This window comes from Haemorhous mexicanus, chromosome 2, assembly GCF_027477595.1.
Source record: "Haemorhous mexicanus isolate bHaeMex1 chromosome 2, bHaeMex1.pri, whole genome shotgun sequence".
NCBI classification, from domain to species: Eukaryota; Metazoa; Chordata; class Aves; order Passeriformes; family Fringillidae; genus Haemorhous; species Haemorhous mexicanus.
In genome coordinates this window covers 98544998-98570049 of record NC_082342.1, presented here as the reverse complement: position 1 = coordinate 98570049, position 25052 = coordinate 98544998, and the positions used below count along the sequence as shown (strand labels likewise).

The 25052-nt window shown below is 36.5% G+C and overlaps 1 protein-coding gene across 1 annotated transcript in view; it reads left to right on the top strand.

Annotated features, from left to right (window-relative positions):
- MYO16 (myosin XVI) overlaps window positions 1-23595 on the top strand; it is a 259909-nt gene extending 236314 nt beyond the window's left edge. The window contains exons 32-34 of the mRNA XM_059839709.1: window positions 793-951; window positions 4123-4214; window positions 18799-23595. Coding sequence (XP_059695692.1) covers window positions 793-951; window positions 4123-4214; window positions 18799-19032 — 485 coding nt within the window. The 3' untranslated portion in view covers window positions 19033-23595. The remainder of the gene's footprint in view (window positions 1-792; window positions 952-4122; window positions 4215-18798) is intronic.
- The last annotated feature ends 1457 nt before the right edge of the window (window positions 23596-25052 follow it).

Sequence of the window (25052 nt, the reverse complement as noted above, 5' to 3'; positions counted from 1 at the left end):
TGGACATGCAATCAGTCAGAGGGAGAAGAAGATAAGGGCTTTGTTTTGCCCTTCTCTTTGAACAAATACTAAAAGGCTTTGGAACTCCTACAGGATCAGACCTCCTCTTGATGTCTTGAAGAAATTTAACTAAAAGGCTCTGACTTGAAAAGCTGGCATGTTATAGAAAATGACAACTGATGGCTGGAGAGCCCTGGGGCTGGTAAACAATGGCCACAGGGAAGATCTGCTGGGAGGAATATTGCTACTATGGTTTAATCTCAAAAGCCAGTTTGTTTCTTGCGGTAGGTGGTAAAAGAAAAGGATAAGATCATATTATATCTGTTTCTAGTATCATTTAGTGCAATGATGAAAGGCATTGCAATGATGACAGTGCTATGCAAGCTCAAGTGAAATAGAATCTTAAAATGGAAACAATGCAAACACTCGGTGAGTTATATCCACTGATATTTGTGTGGGAAGAAACAATACAAATGAAATTTTGTAATGCCTTTCACTCCCCTAAACTTTAAAAGGCTTCAAGTGGAGCAGTAACAACAAACAAACAAACAAACAAACAAAAAACCCCCAAAACAACAACCAAAAAAAAAACCAACCAAAAAAAGCCAAACCTGCAAAAATCACTGATTTAAGTCTTTCAGTTTTATCACAGGACTTGTGAATTTAGTGATTAATTTAATGAAGTAACTTGGTCTCTCTGTGTCAGTTTGGTTTTCATTTAATTACATGTGAAAGGCACTAGTTAAAAGGAATCTGAAGTTAAAAGACATTCATTTTTTCTGTTTCTGTCAGGTGCTGAAACTAATCTGAACTTGAGGAGCAGGGAAGATCCAAATTCATCAGATCCTGGACCAGAAACACAGGATAAAAATGCAAATAATCATGGAACTCAGTCATCTAATCCATTGTCCAGTTCTGTGGCTGCTGAAAATGGAAATTCAGTATCAAATGGTAAGTAGTTTTTAATCCCAACATTCTTCTAACATAAAATTGCTGAAGTGTTTCCTTGAATGAGCTCTGTAAGATACAGTCAGGCTGAAATCTTCTGAGCTGTGAAATATCTCTTTCTGGAACTGGCTTAACTTTGTATGTGTGAACTGATAAGCCCCTCTCCAATAAAAGCTGAATGTGAAGAACATTAAACAGCCTCTGCTGAGAAATTTGTAATTCCTTCAGCTCCAAGTATATAAGCAGCCTAAGGTATGGAGGACTGAGATTTGAGACTCTGACCCTATAATCAATACAAATGGGACAGAAAATAGGAAATCAGGATATCCCTTTGCTGTAGGTGCCTTATTAGTGAATAAAATATTGTTTATTATTGCAACACAAAATGGTACAACAGCAGTGACAGAATATGTTTCAAGGTTCTAAAAGCATAATTCCTAAGCAAATAACACTTCTCTGAGTTCAGATTTTTAATAGAAGTTGCTTTTCATTTTGTGTAGTGAATATAATTGCACTTATTTTTTACTTTATTTTGACATAAAGAGTAGCACCTTTCTACATCTCTGTGCTATGAAACAGTGACTTCACCAGAAATCTTCCAGCGGAATTCTTAGTCTGAAAGAAAGAGCTTTTTGCCAAATACACAAAATAATCAGACAGCCTGAAATAATCTTTTTCAGTGCCATGCTGAAAGTTGTGATCCTACATCACCCAAAACAGTGCCACATGTATTTGCAGCATTAATGTTTAGAAAATTTAATTTTGCCAAAAAAAAAGCAGCCAAATTCAACTTACTTTTGGTAACTTGAGAGTAGTTGCAGGAAAGCCCAATCCAGATAGTGTAGTTTGTACTCCACACTGCACCCCTGATTAACTTAGGTTCTTGTAATTTTTCCTCTGGCCCTGCTAAACTGATGCTGCCAACCTTGGACTGAATTAGACAAGGTCTTACTCAATGCACTATGATATCCTAATATTTACTTAAATGTACGTCAAGGAAAGCTCTTAGGATGTAATCAACAATTCCATTTGTCTTTCCAAGATCTACCAAGCCTCTGCTTGCCATGTCTGTGACAACATGCTGTTGCTGTACATGGAAACTTTACTTATTTGATAAGGCCAATTATCAAAGTGCTTTCTACAGAAATAAACAGAAAATCATTGATAACCTGAGTCTTAGCTCAAGGCTGTCCTGGGCAGTCAATTCTAAAGTGTAGTAACATAGTACAAAATCAATAGATTTTTCAGAACTTGCTGTTTGGCCTAGAAAGTATTTTTATTCATTTGTGGAGGTCTAGAATTATGAAAATATTTTACATTTTACCTTTTATTTGAATTAAATTATTAGTACCTACTTTTAAAAGGTACTTTGCATTTAAATTTTGTTCATTTTTTACTACTTTATTTGAGATGGATCCAAACTGAATCCATGTAAATAAAGTTTTAGTTCAGGAAATTATTTGAAAAAGGGGATTGTTTTGCATTCACAAAAACTGAGATCTTTTAGAGGAAAATTTATTTCAAGCATTTCCTACAACCAAAAAATGTGATCTTACAAAAGGAGAATTTTTACCTGGACTACAGAGAATTTAATGCAGACAAGAATGGAATAGTGGTACCTGACATATAATTCACAAGACTAGCAGTACACTAGAGACCTTGGATGTCACACCTTTCCCCTGTACATATCTAATATAAAAAATTCCCAGCTTCAAAAAGTGATAATCCCACCTCAAAACAGCACATAATTCCAATTACTGAGAGGCCAGGGTCAGATTCCCTCTGCACCAAGCAGTAAAGAAGTGAAATGCTGGACTCTCTCAGATTTGACCTGGTTCATACGAGGTCCTGAGCTTCAAATAAGGGATTCTTCACTGTCTATGTTCAGACGAAATCCAGATGATGTAGAAAAAGATGCATATTTATGAATACTTTACATGAGCTTTATTCATGTAAAGAAGAACAAAGAAAATTTAAAAACTGTTGTCCCTAATTACAAAGTTATGGGAAGGGACTATTATAAGGGGGAAATTGAAAGGAGGATAGAGGGGCTTAAAGGGGTTTTAAGCTTTGTTTTAATTCTCATTTTTCTACTCTGATTTTGATTGGTAATAAATAAATTCAGTTCATTTCCCCACGCTGAGTCTGTTTTTCCTATGACAGCAGCTGGTGAGTGATCTGTCCTTATCTTGACCCACAGACCTTTGTTATACTTTCTCCCCTCTGTCCAGCTGAGAAGGGGAGTGATGGAGCTGCTTGGGTGGGCACTTGGCATCCATCCAGGGTCAACCCACCACAAGCACAGCATTATGAGGGCTGCTATGGGAAAAATGATCTCCAGCTCTGCTAGCCCAATACACAAACCTACCATGGTGTCTATCATTCTGGTCTGTGAGGTGCTTAATCGTGTCCATTGTGGACTCCCTTTGTTTCTGCTTCTGCCTTTGCTTCCCCTCATCCCACCTTTCAAATAATATTCACATAGCACCCTGTGGTGCTCTGTGTATGGTATTCCCACTGCTGCAGAAGTGATGGGGAGGCACAAGCTATGAGCCTCACTGCAGGATCACTTTGCAGAGGTGTTTGTTTCTCTTGACTACAGAAGGAGATTACCTGGCTGTTTTACACTGGATGACTGGTTTTTAAACAGCTACATTTTGGACAGCTAATTCCCACATCGAGAGTGCACTATAATTACAAGACTTACAAAAAACATGCTTTATACTGAGGGGATGAAGTTTTGAATCCTGGACCTAATATTGACTTCCTGTGTGACACAGAGATATAATTTGAGAGCAGAATGCTGCAGGCGTGGGTTTTGTTCCCTTTGCATTGCTTCTGCCATGAAAACAAGCCAGGGGAAGAGGAACCAGGGATTTCTGCATTGCAGGAGGAATCCCTGGCCAGTGTATAGGTAAAGTGTTATTTGCAGGCTTTTTAGTTACAATTGCTCCTCCTTGTCAACCAGCATGCATGCCTATTATACTGTCCCTACATGGTAAAAAAGAATTTTTCTGTTTCAGTAAGCACAGAAATAGTAAATATTCAGGAAATATATGATTTGGGGTTTTTAAATTTCTTTTTTAGTAAAACATACCAAGATCTTTTGAACCTCATTTTGAAATCAACCAGTGCATAAATCTCAGATTATAATTTAGTATTCTTCTGCTTTAGGATTACCAGAGGAAAATGACTTTTCCAGACTGTCTGCCAGCACTACAGCAGGCTCATCGATTCAAAGGCACAGGGAGAGCCACACTAGTCAGGTAAATATTTCTCTGATGGCCTGCTAAACTGCTAAAAGAGAAAAAGATGATAGTAGGCACATGTTGAAAGCTTTCTCTTGATTCAAATTTGGGTATTGGCATTGAAAAATGCAGACTTCTTTATCAGGTTTGTATTGAGGTAAAGACAATAATGAATTTGCTCCCAATCTTTTTTCGCTGGAAGAATAATCATGCTGAAAGGTTTTTATAGTGAGTTCAAAGTTTATGAAACATATTGTTGCTGGTTGTGAGGATGCTATTTTCCAGGCAGAAAATACGTATTTTAACCCTGAGAAGACCAAGATGTTATCTCTCTCAAGATACTGATTAATTCATACCAGAAATACTTGCATGAACCTGGTAGAATTAAATGAATAATTATATAATACTTTTTTATTTAAAAGCAATGAAGACTTTAAAAATGCTCTTCACAATTTCTGTACAAATACCAATAGGTAATAAAATCAAAATATCTATCAGTTGAAACAGCAGTAGGTATTAAGGTAATGTGAAGCTTGCCTTGGTTTTCTTAACATTTCAAATAGCAAAAGTAATTTTAATATTGCAACATAGAATTAATTCTGACATGCATTAAATGAACTAAAAGGGATAAACTTTTTCATAAGGTTTTTTTAAATTCTTTCTTCAACATTTTGTATCTAATGTGAACTCCTTTACTTTCTAAGTAGCCAATTCTGGCATGGGGACATTCAAAAATTTTATTATTATATTACTTCACTTAAACAGCATTAGTATATTCTCCTGTTGTCATTATGTCTTCAGTGCACTTTTCTAAAGGGGCAATCCCAAGCCATTTTTTTTATTTGAGATGATTGTAAGAAGTCTACAGTAAAGCTAAATATTGTCCCAAATAGGAAACAAGTTGGGGCAAAGAGGACTTTTCTCAACAGAAGCCTCTCATTAACCAATTTTACCATTTCCAAACTATTTTACCAGAAGGTAAGAGGTGCTTTATTATTTGATGTCTGTGGGGGAACAGCTGACATTTCATAACAACAAAACACTGGCCCTAGTCAAGTTAAATGAATGTTTGGCCTCTGATTCCCACAGGAGCAAGATCCAACCTTCGACATCATACTTGGTGTTAATGTAGCTCTGAAAAGCAATAAGTTTCAACTGGATAAATATGTGAGCAAACTACTACAAAAACCTTCATTTTTTGTTTTTCTGCCTTACTGTCAGAAGCACATAACTACAGGGCCTATTCTGAGCTGCAAAACTGTGCCAAGACAGCACTCAGCACTACACTTATCCCTTGCATAAGGCCAGCTAGAGCTTACTGGAACACGGGAGCAAATCCATCTTGCACACCACACCTCACCATACCTCTCAGACTCTCAAAAATGGACTTTGACCCTATTGTGAAAAAAAAACTTTCTTCTGTCTCCAGAGGAGTATCCTGGATGAGGGTGTTTCCAGTTGTCTCTGTTACATTTTTATTACATCAACCAAATACTTATTACCTATGAGAGTGGCCAAAGAGAACTTTCTGGCAAATGAAAAGTCCAAGTCTGACACTGCTTCAGTTTCAAACCTCATACAGTGAGAAGCTTTTGTCCTGAAGCACCTCACACCTCTTGTTAATGAGCTTACTTGGGTCAAGGTGGTCGTGTTTAAATTACTTCATCAGGACAATACAAAAAGTTAAATGAACTGGATGTAGGGAGCCACTGTCCTCTTCTTCAATTCTTTGCAAATGGAAACAACATTTAAATGTTTTATTTTAGAAGCAAGTCGCTAACAATTTGCAAATTTGTGCTTTTTATTTTTCCAAAAGTACTTGCCAAAACCTTAACACAATTTCTTTTCAGTATTTTGAAATGCCACTTTTCAGTAAATTTTCAGATGTTTTGCCAAAGTGTTTCACAAATTTTTAAAATAAATTCCATGCAGTGTACTCGGAATTACACGCAGGGACAATCCTTAAATTCAAGCTCAGTAAGAACTGTGACAAATTGAGAGAAGAAACCTGTAGTTCTGTGATATTGATACAATTCCTTTAATGAATAAACATCTTCCAAAATGGTGTTGCCAAAAGAAAAAGAGAAAAATGTTCTTCTTCCCATAAAAAGAAAAAAAAAATCTTAAAAAAAATTCTCAGCTCACAGGGCTGAGAATTCTTACTGTGAAAAGCCTTCCTCAGCATTGCCAAAGCATGGCATATATTTGAAAATGACTGGGTTTAATTACCGTTGACATTTCTTAGCATGCTGCTAGAGACTCTAACAGCGTACAAGCTGATTGTAAAAATCTTTGCCAGGCTTCACTGTAGTAACCTTATCACTTAAAATAATTCTTGCACAGCTGTATGAAGTGGGACATATTTTTTCACAGGTCCATGATTGACTAATTGCTCTAAAGAGAAAAATTTAGTTCCTTGGATATCTTGGCAGACACTGTCACTTCAGCTAAAGAAAACTGGTTCACTAGTTTTCAGGAGCTTCCAACATTTATGAGGTTTTTTTTAAATATCTCCCTGCTAGTTCCTTACTGAAGTGACAGGGAGGGTTAGTTCATTTCATTTGTGTCACAGGATCTCAAAGTGAATATCCATTCCATTAAGCTGAGACATTGTGGCTATGGTACCATTGTGTTGTCACATCAGGTGCTAATTACCTGCATCACTGCCTGACAGGCCTGCACACTGCAAATCTACACACTCCAGAGACAATTCTTCAGGTCAGTGTCTGTCAACATGCAGCATTTGGATCAATCTTTTAACAAAATTTTTTGGCAGTAGTTACCAAGCATAAAACATCATCCAGATGATCATCCTAAAATGAAGTCTGCTGGAAAAAAAACAAAAAAAAAAGAAAAAGCTTTACTGGCGGCCATAAATGCTAATTTTCTAGGGCAGTGGTTACATAAAGGGCAATTTTTCCTGAATGAAAAAGGATAAAAATTGGAAAATTCAAATACTAACAAAATATTTCTCATTGGAAAGTTATGGAATAAAATTCTACTTTATTCTTTTAGAAAAACTGTAGGAAGATTAAGGTTTCATTTTTGTCTCCTCAGGAATGAAAGACCATACATCAAAAGAAATAAGAGTTTTGCACATCAAAAGAACAACAAACTATGGGGTTTTTAAACTACTACTTTTTTCTTCATATTGTTTTGTGGTGTTACAGCTATAGATTTCCAAGTGTTTTTTATCAATATCACATAAAACCACAAAGTACCTAACCTCTGATACAGCACTGTAACTTCATTCTCTGTGAAGATGAAGGCTGAACCATGAATTTGGGGGTGGAACCAGTTATTGAAAAGTTTCATGTGCTTTCTTTTGTTCAGACAGTAGATCTTCTGGAAGCTATTTGCTAGCAGAGCCACACATTTTCTCCTCCCCAACCCAGCACACAAGGTTTCCTGTGTTTTTTGCTCTCCTTGTAAACCAAAGCATTCTATTCAAGGAAATATTCAAAATTGAAAACCAAAAATCTACAGTAGAATGGTACTGCAAGAAGCAATACCCTAATCTACCCTTACAAGAAAACTTTACTCTTGGCAGCGATGCCTCTAACTCAACTTGTACAGGAAGTGTTATGGTAGCCTCTTGCTCCCCAAACAGCAGAAAACTAGGAATGTTCCTTTTCCAAGCTTGATTTTAAATTACAGATTTAAAATTATTTAAATAATTATTGTTTCAAATTGCTTTAGTGATTTGTCTAAACAGTTTGGCAGTTCCAAGTGTGCCTGGATCTGTAGTCTCAAATTCTTATGCCATATTTTCCTTCCAGAGGCAAAAACCTCACCAAAATGAAGGAGATGCTTCTTCTGGTCATTTTTGCCATAAACTTGCTTAGGTAGGAAATTCTGATATGACTAAGAGTCATTTCTATTCAGTCCCACTCTAGGAAGTGATCCCAAAGCATATTGGCTATTCCACAAATGTTGAAATTGCTTAGAAGGGTCTAAAACCCAAAACCTCCTCTAAAATAAAAAAGCTAAAATATTGCTCCTGTGCTCTTTTGCTTTTACACAAAGTATTTTTCAGTTCCTTAACCAATCCAAAAGGCTCTCTCCAGACTGTTTTTAGTGATTCCTCTGCTCTCAACAGCTGCCATGAGTGTCTATGTTTAAAAGGGCATAAAGACCATTGAAATATATAAATTCTTTGTAATGTCAGCAATGGCAGCAAGATGAAATAGAGTCAATAAAAGCAAACCTCTATATTTGTACCTCACACAAAAGCTAAGTGGCCTTGTCTTTTTTTCACAGATTCAGGACTATGAGGTTTTTTGGTGGATTGGGTTTGGGGGTTTTTTTCAATGATTTTTTAAAGTTGTTATTACCATTCACCTTGAAGTGAGAAGTGGTGTGAGAAAGATATAGTGGAATCAAGAAAAGCTAGCCAGCTAAAAGATTCCTTTTTTTCTTATGTGGGCAGCAAGAAGCAAGATGGTCTGTCTGTAACAGGATGAGATGGACGACCTGAAGATAATAAACAGATGGGAGGTGAGGGACAGATTCAAGACTAGAGTGAAAAAAAGCATGTGTGGGGGGTGGGAATGGGTAGTTAACCAGGCACAGAGAATGGATGAATTTAGGAAGTAAGTCTGGAAAAAGAATAAAATAACTGAGAGAGAAGGTAAATAATGAAACAGAATAAGGGATTTGGAAGACAAAATATAGAAGAGCCAAAGAGAAGGAATCAACCTGAAGAAATTATGGAAAAAAACACCTAAAAGGAAGATAAGAACAGGGGGAAAGAACCAAGAACAGAGCAGAGGGTGGTACAGTAAAAAGACAGACTGAGGAAAAAAAGTAGAAAGTCTATGCGAAGTTCCAGATTTGATATTCATATCCATGCACATATCAATGTGATCTTTTATGTATGATAAAATAAAAATAATTATAATGATTGCCTACACTCTGTGCAAGTTAAGTCTTAACCATAGTCTCCTGATGATTCAGTTGTCCCAGAAGAAAAGTATAAAATTTTCTGTTGATAGATGCAAAGCCTCTGTCCAGTTTAGCTTTGTATGGCTGGATATTTGCTTATTTGTAGTCAGATGATGTCACATGCATTTAATCCTATGGAAAGAACAAGAACACAAATAAACAAGCAGCTTGCCATTCTGGTAGGTTAAGTAATATCAGACATATGACATACCCTGGTGTAGGATTTTGGTTACCCACTTCTGAAATATGTTTTATCTGCCATGTGTTCAAAGAGGTGAGATAAAAATTCGTGGTTATTTTTTCACATATGGTTATATTAGAAAATCTGCACTCTTATCTCTTCTATTTTGTTTAAAGCCCATGGTGCAGATTGGCAGATTGCAGTAATATAGGAGCCAACATCTGACAGTGTTAAATTGGAAGTGGCTTTTCATATTCGTGAAGTATGTATTTATTGTTTCATTACAGCTTAAGCCATAGCTCTTATTTCTTGAATTCTCATTGCTTTCAGCAGTCTCTTCCCTCAGAAAGAGCTGCATATTCATTATGATTTCAAGGGTCTTCTTTGTTCCTACTTGATTTAATATTTGTTGCCAATCACTTCTTTTGTTGGCTGTTCAAAAGTTTAAAAAAATGAGTAGTCAAGAATGTGTTGCAATGTTTTTCTATCCTCCACCTTTTGTCACAACTCTAAATGCTGGGCTCTGACATTGACTGTTATTGTCCATCATGTTTGCCCATTAGCTGGAAGGAATCTTTGAGCATCTTTGAAGCAAAAAGTGGCAATCAAACAGGTCTGGTGTAATAAAAAACACTAACACCTTTGTAAACATGAAACATCCAAGAGAAGACATAGAATATACTTATCATTTATTTGAATCAGTATATTCCCCTGAATTGTGTTTTGTTCATTGCTTTGACAGTAGCACAAAGAATAGTCTTTGTAGTGTCACATTCAGCAGTGAAAATCAGGTCCTATAACACATTGTGGTTTTATTTTTAGAAGACTTACAGTCAAAAGTATGTGTCTTATAAAGGGTGTGAGGTAATGCATAGTGCAAATTCACCAGTAAATACACTATCTTGTGTTTGTGTTGAAGAGCTCCTGGAGGGCTGATGCCCCTCTGCTAAGCAGGTATATCCCAGACCTGACCACTGTCACCTCCACAGGTGAGAGCACAGATCCTCCTCTTTGAACCAGCGGATGTCACAGCCAGCTTCCTACACACTCCAGGCCCCTTTTCTGTCTCCAGGGCTTCATCCTCACTGCATTTGCCCTGGTAAATGAGATTGTGGAAGAGAAGGAAACAAAGCCTCCTGAGTATCCCCATGCCCTCCCTAAGCTCTGGTGTTTGGCTAAAGGGTGTACTTATCCCTCTTAGGCTGCCACAATGGCCCGTGGCTCACCCTAAAAAGCTACTTCCAATCTGAGCTCAAGGGGAGTATGGTCCACTTTGGGTGTGAGAGGGAAGAAATTGGTTCCTCTGCCCTTCATTCTCCTGCTGTCACATACTGCTGCATGCAGATAGCAGAGATTTAGATTGCTAACAGACCGTAAATTAAATGATGTTTTCTTCTAACATTGTTTTGACCATAAGTGCAGTGTTTTTATACTACAAAGGATGATATACCCAACTACAGCAAATAAAAGTTGATTGTTTTTGCAATTACTTTGAAAGCTTTGTGGCAAACATAGTCTGTATATAGTCAAATAAAATATCTCCATTAATGTCATAAAGAGGCAGAGATCAATTAAGTAGCAACATTACTTAGTTTGTCAGATATTTTTTGTTAGGTTAGGTGCAAAGCAGTATTAGCATTTTTAGGTGAGCTGTTCCAAAAACCTCTGTGATAAATGATTTGTTTTCAGAACTCAACTTGAGAAAGACAGTTTCTGTCTGAACATATTCTTTTTCTCAAGCATCAGAGGCAAATTAGGAGGATGTCTTGATGGTTTTAGAGAGCATTGCATAATTTGTTTATCTGGAGATAAATATTACCTTAGAGAAAAAAAAATAAAAACAAATTCAATATATCCAAATAAAGAAAGTACACTCCTGTTTTGAATGTATAGACTTTATCAAAATAAAGCCTACCTTGTACTAGTATTTTCTACCAGATTGCAAATTACAGTTGTATTCAAAATTTATGTGCTGATTTTTTTTTCACAAAGATATATTTTCTTTGTTTGATTGCTGAGATAATTCCTGTCTGTATGGAAGATGGCTATAATTTATTGGAAATACTGTGATATAACTATTGATATATTTTAATAATATTGATATAGCTACTTCACTAAAAGATGCAAAATTATGGAAGACAGGTCCTGTGACTAAAATCTATTATTTCAAAAAATAATAATAATTTAAAAGTCCCCCCAAAGCAAACAACAACCTCCCTCCTCCTCAAATAAAACAAAACCAAAATCCAAATAAACAAACAAAACAGCAACAAACAAAACCAAACCAAAACAAATAAAAAGCCCTATGGGATACCACAACAGTATGGCAGAAAATCAGACAACTTCCTCCCAAAATAGAATTGCAGTTAGGTGATGAATGTAAAATATCCTGCCTGAAGCACAGTATAGGCGTGTGTAGCCCAAGATTCTCTTTCTAATAAAAACAAGAAGCCTCTGCTACCCAGGGTAAAGCCAGAGATACGAGATGTCCCTTCTGCAAGTGTGATCTCAGTTTTCAGTGGTCTCTGAGGAAAGGCTTCCAGAGGCAGAGTTCATTTAATACATAATTATCCTTAGTACAATTTTCTTTCATTAATTCTCCTGGAAAATCCTAACAGAAACTGAAACTAAGGCAAACAGTGGAATTAATTTTTTAGGATGAGGTTTGAGAGCTTTCCAAGTGCCATGTGATAGCAGAGGGCTGGACTGGGCAATCAAAGATAAAGACACCTATGTCTGCATGATCTCTGACACAAGACCATCACGCTTCCAGCATCCTTCCACAGCTGATGTTTGGTATAAAATTGAATCTGTCCCTATCTGTCATAGCAACATTTCTTCTAAAAGAAGTTTATTAGTTTGATTTAATTAGAAATTTTAACTGAGAGAGAAAAAAAGTATTTTCCTGTTTAGAAAAAAGCAAATGTATAGCATTTTCAGTTACGGAGCTCACTAATGTTTTGCTGGCATACCTCCTCCAGAGAAATTCTAGATTTGCACCAGACAGAGTACCCATCTTCTTTGCCATTTTCTCCTTTCCGGTGAACCCATTTGGCATCCATTTAAAGCTTTATTTTTTGGACATTATGTAATGTTGCTCCAACACAAAGAAAAATCGGCAGCAGTTTAAAAGAAAAATTAACTAAAATCACTTTATTTTTGTATATCATATAATAAGGTATTACATTCAGTGAGTCTGCTATTTCAAAAAAAAATGCCTGTCCCAGCATTCACATGATAATCTCATGAATCAGTTTGGATCCCAATGTTATGTTTCTGTTTGAGGATTTTAATTGGAACATTGAAGCATATAAGCTCATTCATAGCTGCTCTCTGCTCTGTGCTGGGGTCCTTCATGATCAAAGTAGGTTTTCCTATCAAACACAAATTTACATATTGATTTGATTTATGTTAAATGCTTACCTAGGCTTCTTAACACACCCTTGGCTTACTCTGGGCTTTCCCCTTATATATTTAAATGAGTATTTTATTGGTAAATAACATGTAGGCTATCATATATTTAATTTTTCTTGATTCAGTAGTTGGTGGAAAAGCAATCCTTTCCTGTTTTCTGTTCTTTTTTTAACATACAAGAAAACCCCAAATATATCTGTTGGTACCTGAAGGGTTAGGATTTTTGAAGAGGTTGCAGTGGGCCTGTTCCGTAGTTTGGAAATAAAGTTGTGACATGCATGTTTGGAAAAAGTCAGTGTAGGGGCTTGTCAGATTTTTTTAAAAATTAAATAAAGCCATTAAAATGAGTTAGAAACATTTTTGTGAGAGTTGCATACAAGTTGAATCAAAATATGTTGCTCTTGCTAATAATTGCATGCAGTAAGAATTTTTTTCTGAATTACTGAATGAAATGGTGTCTTATTTTGAAACAAGAGGTTCTTATCATTATTGACTTTAAAAATGGGGATCCACAGAAGATCTAGTGGGGTCTGTGAACTGCTTTTGAGGACTGCAATAACGTTAACTGTGAGTCACCTCATCACTGAAATTTTTTTGGCTTTCATATTTAGGCAGCCTACAAACTGAAAGAGATTGTAAACAGGGGTTTTGTCAAGGCAGTTTCATTTCTAAAATAATTATGATAATTTTATCATCAACAATATACATTTATTGCATAATTCACTTTAGATCCTGATAAAAGTTTAGAAAGGTAAAATCTTTGCTCTCTTGAACTCAGTCTTCCCATGGATTCTGTGATGGGACCTCAATTTCACTAATGGAAGAGAAAAATTAATGATGTAATAATTAACTGTGAGCATTTACTGACAATTACTTTAAAGCACCAACATTGATAAATCTATTGAAGAAAACAACTGGCGTTATTTCTCCAAATAAAAAATATGAACCAGCCCCAAAATGCAAATGTCTCAGGAACACAGGTCTACATGCTTTGCAGGTCCTTACATTGCTCTGTGATTTTCTGTTGTGCTTATTTGTCTACAAGCAGAAACCTTACTAGAACATAAAGAAGCAACTGGTTTTAGTTGGTAGTTCTGGTAGTTTAGTAATAAAATATGAAGTACTACATTTTTCGCAAGGAAAATTATTTGTATGTTTTAAATAATACTTAATTAGCATATGTAATTAAATACTTCATTTCTGGTGGATATTAGTAAAAACAATGCACTTAGAAATGAAAATATTACTGGAGTAGTATACACATACTTTTTAAAAGGTAAACCCTACATTTCATCAGTGAGGGAGCAAACTGAGGTGCAATACTGAAAAGAATCTACCAATAATAAATCTCTGTTTGTCAGACTGTGTAATGAGTCCTTTAGTCATAGGCTGATGATTAAGACTCAGTTGCATTTGACACACAAACAGAGAATGTAAGTTCTTTGCTTATGAATGTTACAAAACATCCTCTGTAAAGTTATAGGGTTCGATCTTTTAATGCAGAATGAATTTCTTGAAATTCTAGAGCTCAATCTCTAAATAACTCAAAGTTGAATTTAAATGTACCAGTTAATCACTTTATCTGGCACACATTTTTTGTCACAAATTATTTAAAATATAAAACCTTTTACTTTCTATAATTAAAAACTTGCTGAATTTTTAACTTGCATATGAAATAGACTGTCATTAAAATAATTTATTGACTTACTTATAGCAACTCATCTTGATTCTAAGACCAAGTTGAAATCCAGTATGTCTTCTTTAGGCTGTGAAGTGAAATGTAGGCAGAACTTTCAAGCCTTAATCCACAAGGGAGTTCAGAGCCTCATTCTCCAATGACTATGCAATACTCAAACATGTAAAGGCAAAATTGTGCTCTAAGACTTTCATGACTGCCAGCATATAACCAAAGTGCTCAGTCTCCAGTGGTTTTTTGTGCATTAGAACCACAAAGGACTCTCTCTGAAGGATTTACTTTAGCACATTAATCTGACTGCACAAAGCCCAGGAGTCAGAGTCCTGCTCTGCACTCAAGAGTCCACCCCTTGTAGTTGCAGTGTCCTCTCAGCATGTGGGAACTTGGTCTCTTCCTTAACCAGAAAGAACTGTGGTGGGTTGACCCTGGCTGAACACCAAGTGCCCACCAAGCTGCTCTATCACCACCCCTGCAACAGGACAGGTAGAAAAAACAAGACAGAAAAAATTCATGGGTCAAGATATAGGCAGTTTACTAAAGCAAAAGTGAAGGTTGTACATGTGCAAGCAGCATAGGAAGAAGAAAAGAAAACAGAAAGTTTTTATTCTCTATTTCTGATCAGCAAGCAATGTCTGGCCACTTCCTGAGAAGCAGGGCTTCAGCATACATGGAAGTTGTTCTGGAAAGCAAACTTTGTAAATAATTAATGTCTCCCCTTCCCCATCCGTTTTCTTTTAGGTGTACATATCTCATATGGTATTGAATACCCCTTTGGTCATTTTGGGTAGGCTGGCCTAGCTGCGCCCCCTCCCAAAATGTTGCCCACCACCAGACTACTGGTCAGATGGGAATGTTGGAGATAGCACTGAGGCTGTGCCAGTGATACTCAGCATCAGCCAAAACACTGCAGTGTTATTAGCTCTCTTCTAGCTCCCAATGCAAAGAGGAAAATTATTTTCATCTCAGCTAGGACTGACACAGAGAAGCTGAATCCATATCTTCTAATTTTCCAATATGCTCTAACTTCTAGAGAATGATGAAACTCCTTCCATATATCTTGTGATGGAACAGAGTCATTGGTGTTCTGTCACCAATCAAAATCCCTCATGCCAGTAAGAGAGAATTTGATTTTACAGCCTGAGAGTTTGGGCTGTGAAGTGGAAGGAATGAATCCTGAAAGCTCCTCCCTGGGCTGCTCATTACAAATTTATTTTGTCCATCTTGCCATTTTTGCAGTGGAAAATATAGAACTGGTTTAAATGCTTCAATCCACCTCAGTTTCCAGTTAATAGCTGTGGTTCACAGAATAGTTCTTGTTTTGTGTGTGACTTCGACACTTTAGCTTTTCTTGTTTGCTCCTAAAGAACTCTGGATACTAAACACAGGGATGGTGTTTCCACCCAATGGCAGAGCTGTTAAATGCCAATGTGTGTTTTGTGGCTCTAACCCAAATGCTGTGTTTACCATGTCTGACTGACCGTTGGCTTTCAGTACAAAAATCCTGGTCTACAGTTGTTGTTGCTGATACAGGTGGTGGAAGTTGTTTGTTTAGTGTCCACTAAAAGATCCATAGTCTTGAAGTAATTAATTCCTACACACATCATTCACCCTTCACAAAATACCTGCTCAGGATAAGGAATAAAAATGAAGAAACATAGATGTTTTATGATGTGCTTCATGTAAAATTATTCAGCCAACCTTTTCTATAATGAATATGTATAGTAGATATTTAGCTCTTCACAGGTCTAATCATAAATGGAAAAAAGATATCATGTTATTCAAATAGATCTAATTAAATTAATTGGTTCATTTTGAGCTCTGCCACTTCTTATGCATTTTTCCCCATTTCATTTTGACTGCAGTTTCACTCATGTCCTTCATCCAGGCTGTTTTCCAGTTTATTTACCAGATCAGTTTCAGAGTGAATAAATGTTTGAGATATTTTCCATCCTTGTTTTAGAAAATGAGATAAAATATGTACGCTTATTTGTGAACTGGACCAACTTTTTTCCACTATGTACTAGAAAATGAGCTCTAACTGATAACCTAGTATTAATTTACAGCTTACATAAAGAGAGCCAACATAATAAAGCTTCTTCAATGCCTATAAGCTATAAAGAGGATGCATTTTTCAATTCCATGTTCAGGAAAAATGTACTCACTGCTCACCTGCACCTATGTGCCTTTATGTTCCTTGGAATGGCACTAGCACTGTCTCTTTTCAAATACTCTGTCCATCTCTCAATCAGAAAATTCTTCCAGACTTCATTAGTCATGCTATCAAACTTTTGTCACCAGAGCATATCCAATTACACAGTTTAAAAATATCTTTTTTTTAACTATATTTATCCTCCAGTGTTCAGGCATGTCTTTGATAAATTATTTCTGAAACTCTTTCATGTGAAACTCCTATGATGACAGCCTAACAGAGCTTGGTTTTTGTGTGTTCCAGCACCTCTCTGAGAAACATGCCTAGTGCAGATTCCTGAAATGTCTAAAGTTTAGGGACAAATAAGGTGTCCAAATTGAGAAGACTGTATTCCAATCTGTGTATGCTCTAAAGTGGATTATGCTCATAATTTAAATCCACAAAAAACTACAGAAAATGGCCAGGACTGGGCAAGCCGCGGTGACTCACAAACTATCCAGCTGTTCTATAGGATAAAGCCACTTGTCCTGTCTTTCTTGATGCATTGTTTCCAAGTGCAAACTTTTGTCTTCTAATCTTCTATAAACCACTGAAAAAAAGGTAGTAAGTTTTCTCTCTGATGTCTCTCTAGCAATATGGGCGAAACATTTCATTTTTATCTGATTTGCTAAGATGCCCTGTTGCATTTTGTTTAAATATAAAAGCAAAGAGGTTTTTAATTTTATAGTGATATGCAATTGAGGTACACTTTAATTAAGTCTTTCAAACATTTTCATTTTTTCTTCTTTAAAAAAAAAATTCAGAACTTTAAACTGTTTTTTATCATACCTGTTATTAAGACAGGTATATTATATGTTAATGCATTTCTCTTTGAAGTATTAACCAACCAGAAATTAAGTACATGGATGTGCCTGTACATATTCAGGCACATCCATGTAAGGGCTCATTCCTTCTCTGACACCATGAGCATGTGAAAGGTCTGACTTGCACAGGACACATTTGAAACAGCAGTGTAAAGCTTAGATAGCCTCTGTACCCAGCCGCTTACTATTCCATGAGGGAAGAGCAGGAGCCACAGGAAGAGCCCACAGGTAGTTCTTCTGCCCCAGGAACCTCATTGTCTATCAGTGACAAGAATGCCCTTTGTGTCAGTCAGCTTTCCTTGCAACTGGAACTAATCATGTGTGGGGTGTCTCATGAGCACTGCACATAATTTCCTTTTTCAGAACTAACATGCAGCCATCGCTCATTATGACAAGTAGAAATGCAGCCTTAGTGTGAGGCCATTGTGTGAGGTGAAATGTGGACATTTTAGTCATGCCACAGGTGCCTCTTACAGGTGCTCCTGTGGGACTCTCAAGAAAGAAGGTAACAGGATAATGGTTGTGGACTATTAGATGTTATTATGGACTTTTTTCATATTTTCTAGTTAAGCCTCTCTTGCTACAGAATGCTCCCAAGAAAATAGATCTCAATCCTTGCTCTAGGGGCTGCTGTACTGCATTGGTGTCAAGTAAGTCTTAAAGGATGGTGAAAGGGACTTCATTGCTTCATGGACTTGTGCTACCATGAGGGCTTCAAACTGACTTGAACAAAATAAATAATCACTGCAATAGAAGAGTTAAATGGAAGGGAACAGTTTCTTCTAAGTGGATAATGAATCTAGTACAGAACTGTGACTACTTCAAAATGAATTTATAAGTAGGTTCAAGCCAACTGAAACCACAGTTAAAGTTGTTCATACATACACTGGAGGAAGACAGGGACTGGCCCCTGATGCTAACACCTGTCTCAGACAAGTAGCTTTACTGATTCTATGCAACAAAGGTTATGGTTTCTTGGTTATGGCTATTTGGGTATTTACATTTAGAGAAAAAAATCTTGCTACTCCTGCAACAGCTGTAGGCAGTCTACTTTGTGTGTTTTAAAGAATTGTGTTCATGTACCCTTTGATGAAACAGGGAAGTTTTTTCTGTTTGTTTCATTTTTGGCAGTTGCTTCATACAACTTCAGACATTGTGACTTCAGACTCTGATTTTCAGCCGTGAGATTGCAATAAAGTAATTCTAAATCACTAATGTTCTTTATTTTCAGTGTAAAAATTTAAAACCTTTTCGGAGGACAAGTTTGCTTCAAATTATTTACATGCTTACTTGATCTGTTTTCTTTATCCACTTTTATTATTATTGTTACTGTTATTATTGTTTTCTTTTCGCAGGTGATTCATCAGCTTAGGCTTTCCGAAAATGAGAGTGTGGCTCTACAAGAGCTTCTAGACTGGAGGAGAAAGCTGTGTGAAGAGAGAGAAGACTGGCAGCAAATATTGCACAATACTGAGCAAAGAATCTCAGCCCCACCTCCACCCCCTTGTAAGAAGCCGACGCTGCTGAAGAAGGTAGAAGATACCTCCTGCAACAGACTCTCTTCAGGCATATGGGATACCACCATATGATTCAGATGTGTGTTTGCAGACTGTTAGGGATGGAACCATCTAATGACTTCCATCTGCACAATCAGCAAGTTTCCTTCCCTTCACAAAAAAGTGCAGGGGTTTTTTACAAGCACTAATTCAATAGCACAGGATGGAGGAGTTGTTTAGATCTGTCACGTGTGTGTGTGTGTGTGTGTGTGTGTACATGTGTGTGTTTGTTCTTTTCGTATATATACATGTATACATATATGTGTGCACCAGCAAGTCTATATATGTATGCATGTGTATATATGTATGGAGACAAACTGCACTATAAGTACTTAGCTTAAAAGTACAAAACAGCCACTTAGACTTCTCCCATGGACAATGAAGAAAACATGTTAAGCAAATGATGATGGGGAGAAGTGACTGACAGACATTTTGGATAGATCAGGAAAGTCTGTGTGCACACTGTACAGCTGTTTTATACAGTACAAAAATGTTTCTTGTTCCCTAATGAATGGGTTTATTATCTCACATGTATACATATATATATACATATATATATATATATATATATTTCTTTGTAGATGTCTGTGTTCCATGGAGATTATTTACAAGTTTATTTCTGGTGTTTTATAACTTCATGCAATTGGTGCTGTCGTTCTTTCTTCAAAATACAGGTAATAAATTCAGTACTTGCATTTTTCTTTTATAGATTATCTTTAACAACATACCGAACAGTTTCAACACTGTGTTATTTTTTTCAGAACTGACAATATCCTTTGTAAAATCCAATCCTGAAATTCTTGCAAAGCTTCTATGTGTAGGAGTGATTTGGTGCTGTTCACAGTCATGAATTAGAGACCATTACTTCTTTTTGATGGACCTGCATATCTGAATGTGTGAACTGTGAATTTGAAATTACATCTCAAATCTTATTTCATTCTGGGTTATGTAAAATAATGAGGCATTCATTTAGATTATAAGTGTGGTTTGAAATTCATAACTGATTATGCATAAGGTCAGGTGTCAGTGGAAAGATACATAGTGGTAATGAGGTATGAAAATAGGTCTATGATTTACTGTTACAGGCCAGAAGGCTTTGCAGAGATGGGTATATCAAAGTATTATGTCCTTATTATGGTAGCACAGTAATGCATTTATACCTCAAATTTCATGTAATGAAATAGTTTCAGAAATCGCAGCATTCTAGTTAGTGTAGATGAGTTCTGAGCAGTAATGTTAATTTATGAAAAACATGCTGCTGGGAACTTGTTAGTTATTACCCAACAGTCTTTGAAATATTGCTTTGCCACAAAAAGGTGTAATTTATATGTACTTAAAGGTACTTTTCTGGGGCTACTTATTTTAAGTTCTTGGAGTATGTAGATCCAGTGTGGAACCCTTTTCTTGTTTGTTTGTCCCATTCCTATTGAGATGCAGGAAAAAGTGTAACCAATTTTGCAAGTGGATATAAAACAAATATTTTCAAATATAAGCTAGGTCTAAAATGGTGCACTCACTCTTGGTTGGAAGTTGTGGGAAAAGATTCTTAGAGGTGTAAGTTTTTCCATCATGTTTGACAACATTTCAATCAGGCTGAATAGTAAAAAGCAACCACATGCTTTTTTGATTGTTTATACAAGGAAGCAGCAAAGCTCAAATTGTTCCCATATCATCAAGCTGTAGGCAGAATTAAGCACCTTCTCTTGCTGGAGATTAAAACAGACATTTTGAGTGGACAAGGAAGGGGAGACACCAAGTTAGCTCAGAATTGTACCTTGTTACCACTGTTAGCTTCACAGAAGTCCTCTGTGTAAGATTATCCATTTCTATTTCATGGAGAATGAGGAACTCTAGACTCCAAACCTTACCTTTGACTGATGTGAACGGCCACAGACAATGGCTTTGTCCAGGAGGGGCAGCTAATCCCTGTGAGTGAGGTTATGCAGAAAACAACTCTCACCTGCTACATAATTATGTCAGAATGGAGCTGTGCCTGGAACAACTGAGGTTTCTGGTTTTTTGCTCAGGGACACACAGAGTGAGTGCAAAATGCAACAGCTCCAGAACTGGATGCAGAAGAGCTAATTAACCTGACCTTGCAGCCATTTTGCTTCCAGGATGTAGGCTGTTATCCCTACATGGCACAGCATCCCTATCCATAGCCACAAGAAGCTCTCCCCAGCCAGCCTAGCAGTGCTGAGCACCTCAGTGCACTGAGACGTGCAGACATGCCCTGAGGCTTATCGCTCCCTAAATGGGCCTGGCAAGCAGCCCTCCCATAAACTCTATCCTATTGCTAACCCTAATGCTCCCTAGCTGGCTCAGCCACTGGTAGCAATCAATCCACAGCAGCCTGGAAGTTTAAGACAAGCTGTAAAAACTGCCTGAGAAGCCAGTTTAGATCATGCCAAAATCCCTGCTGCTGCAGTGTGCTTGCTCCCAGTGACTGAGCTATTTGTAAGGTGAGCTTGTGTATCTCCAGATGACACTGTTGTCATTGCTGCACTTGGAATGCAGGAGTACCCAGAGGGGAGAAAAGGCATTTGTCAAAGGGAGTTTAAAACGGGAAACAGTATAAATATACATTATCCTACTTGCAGTCCTTACTAAAAGTTGTGTTAGAACTGTGAGCAGCCTCGGGAACTCAACTGCAGGAGTTCAAATGAGGTCTTAAGGAACTTTTTTGCTACTTGTTCAAAGTCCACGTTGTGCCCTATAACAGTGGTATGGACAAGCATGGAAAAAAAGGTGTGTAGATCTTCTAGCAGTCTCAGCACGCAGTTACATGGGAGAAGCCAGTACAAACCTGATTCTGGCAGTCTGATTTTACAGACAATAAGCAAAGCAGATTAAGATCCCCTGTGCAGAAGGCCTTCATGCTACTTTTTGCAAACTTGGGTAAGACGTGCATTTTCTGGGGCTGTTCTTTAAAGCACGTCACCACAGTGCACAGACAAAGTTAGAAGACTTTTTTTGGTTTGTTTCAATTTTTTTTTTTCTAATTCCAGGTTACATAATGGCTAACTTTTCACTTGGAAAGATTTTTCATGATATTCCATCAAAGTACAGTACTACAGGAATAAAGTACTTGCTCTAAAACATGTTTTAAATATTTCTCTAATGTCAGTAAGACACTCTAGAGTGTGACTTATGAAGTCATAATTCACACCTAGTGTGTTCATTGGTCTCTTGGCCTTTGGCCTTGAGCCTAACAATGCAGTTGGTAGGGAATTACTATACCATAATTCACACCCCACTGTGTCTTATTGCTTAAATAACCATACCCCCAGAGATGTCTTAAAACTACCATTAAAGTTTATATTGTGTATCAAAATGTGTTTACAGGGCTGGGAAAATATACTGTTGACATTTTGAAAGGTTGAGAAGTAGTTTTAGCAAAACTGTACAGTGCTTGTAAATTAATCTCCCCAGTGGAGTATGCACCAGCCAATTACAGTATTTCTTGAGTATATGAAGTCCTGTCTTGCGCATTAAAAATAGCTTAGAAAGAAAAAAAGCCTTATGAATTTAATATTCTGAAGGGGAAGATTAAACTCTATGGGCATGCTAATGCCCTTAATATCCAGTGAAAAATCTAAATATATTTATATTTGCAATAAAGCAATTTCAGGATGCTGGGATTATCATCAGATAATCACTCCTCCACATTGTGCCTTATTGCTTAATTTTTAATATGTGAAAAAACCGAAATGCCTGACAAATCAATCTGTCCTTCAGCATAAGATAAGAGGAATCAGATACATTTTACACTTTAAAAAGTCATTGGTCTTAAAGCCAAGGAAATTATGAAACCATATTAAGCCACAAAAACAGAAAAACAACCTCTACTGGCAGGAGAAATTTTTTAAAGCTTGTATACCTTACTTGTTACTCCTGAAATAGCACTTGGTGTTTTTTAGTTGCTGTAGTCACATTCCTGTTGCAGTTTTAAAGCAAAACTTTGTTTTTAAAAACTGATTTAGATGGTCAAAGAAATACATGCACCGATATTTTTCAAAAGATCTGTGTATAGCATGAAGTGATAAGCCTTTTAAAAAATTGCATTGTTTACAAAACAATAGTATGATTGTTGAGTAAGTGAATTGCATTTACCTTTTTATTTTTTTGCCAGTGATCCTTTTTTATTCTAACAGGTTTAATTACTTTCATTATTAGCTTTATTATACTACAGATCCTTTGTGTGTGGGACAAAGAATTTCATTAACTTGCTAAGAAAGCATAATAGATTGTAGGATAGTTCTAAAGTGATAGTAATAGCCATATTAGTTGTAGCTTTTAATTCTGCTGTATAGTATTAGCATCCCTAGTAAGCCTGTTATTCTTATCTCTATAAAGCCTGCTAATATCTGAAATGCTTGGAGAAACTTTAAGTAAAGTTTTGCCATTCACTTGTTAAATAATAAATGTAACTAAACTCTGTACAAATCAGTTTTCCAGAATGATGTTAAACATTTCATGGCTTTGTGTTTTAAATATATAATTTTTAAAAAGAAAACACCACCTGAGCATAACTATTTGACAATAGCTGAACAAAATAGAAGAAAATGCTTTTCTTCCAGTTCTGCTGTTCTCTGTATACTCAGGACTTTCCTTTTAAGAAGAAATAAATAAATCCCAATACTGGCTTATACTGTGGCTGTGAGAATTAGATCATTAGCAAAGTCTGTCTGTTCTCCTCACTGTGGTTTGGCCTTGTCACCAACCCATGAATGTATGCTGGATCTAGTCAAATCATGCATTTTGCTGTGAAGTGTCATAGGCAAAAGTTCAGTCAAGTCATGATTTGACTTTTTGAGGACTTTTGATTTATTACACTAAACAAAACAACCTCCTTTTGAATTAATTAGACATATTTATTTCAGCCTTAATTAGCTCGGTTTGGTTCTCATATAGGTGAATTAAGTCCCCTCTTAGCACTTTCTTATTTCCTTGCCTGTCATCTTAGCCTAATTTTTAATCAGACTTTTATGATAAAAAAGAAAATGTTAATTGAAATTACAGCAGAATTTATGATTCTATTTTGAAAAAAAAATCCTTTAAAATACTGAAATAGAATATTTCAGTATTTCAACATGTTTTTCACCTTTTCTAGCTGAAATTATGTCTTGGATGCAGTGTGAATTTACACATAATTTCAACTCTTCACAAACATACATTTTCATAAATCCACTCTTCTCTGAAAAAAACACACTAATGGATATTTGTTGTGAAGTGCAGGAGAATTGCTGATGTCTTCTGAAGTATCAACAGGGAAAATTTGACAAGCATGGGTATATTGCTGTCATGGCAATGTTCATGTGATAGTTATTAGCTAATGCTTGTGCCCTCACTGTATTTTATTTGGGCTCTAGCCCCTTCTCAGTCTAACTGGATATGTAGTCACCTGTCTCCTGATGCTCATTAGAGTACAGGAAGAAAAGTGCTGAATTTGTAATATACTCTCAGAGAAAGGGGAGAAATGTGTTGCAGACTCTTTCTAATTAAAGCTTAATATAAATTACTTACATGTTTCCAAAAATGAGTATTGGAATGCAACTTTCTCACTGTCCAAGTGTGACCCTACCACTAGCTTAGAAAGTTGTGGCAATGAAATAGCCAGAGCTATTAAATTTTTTTGTGCAGATATAGCTCTTCTGTCTTACAACATAGTAAAACTTGATGGTCAGAAAACTAGGGGACTATGAATCCTTTTGGGAAGGCAACTCCATGTGTTTTGTTTGAATTAAAACCAACTCAAGCTGATTTTAGTGAAGAACCTTCCTAAAAGAGTGGTCAGAGCCTTACAAATCAGATAGGCAGGTAAGGAGCTCCCTAATTTGAAGGACTAAGACAGGAAAACATTCTTCAGTGGATGGGTAAGTTTGGGTAAATGCTTTGGAATTTTCCAGATATCATGACCTTCCTCATGGTTCTGACCAGTAGCCTGAATATAGATTTGGTCTAAATTCTTGCCTAATGAATCTAGTCACAATCAGTCAATGCAGTTAAAAATATCTTGAATATAAATTACTTATCTAGTCATCTAAACTTGT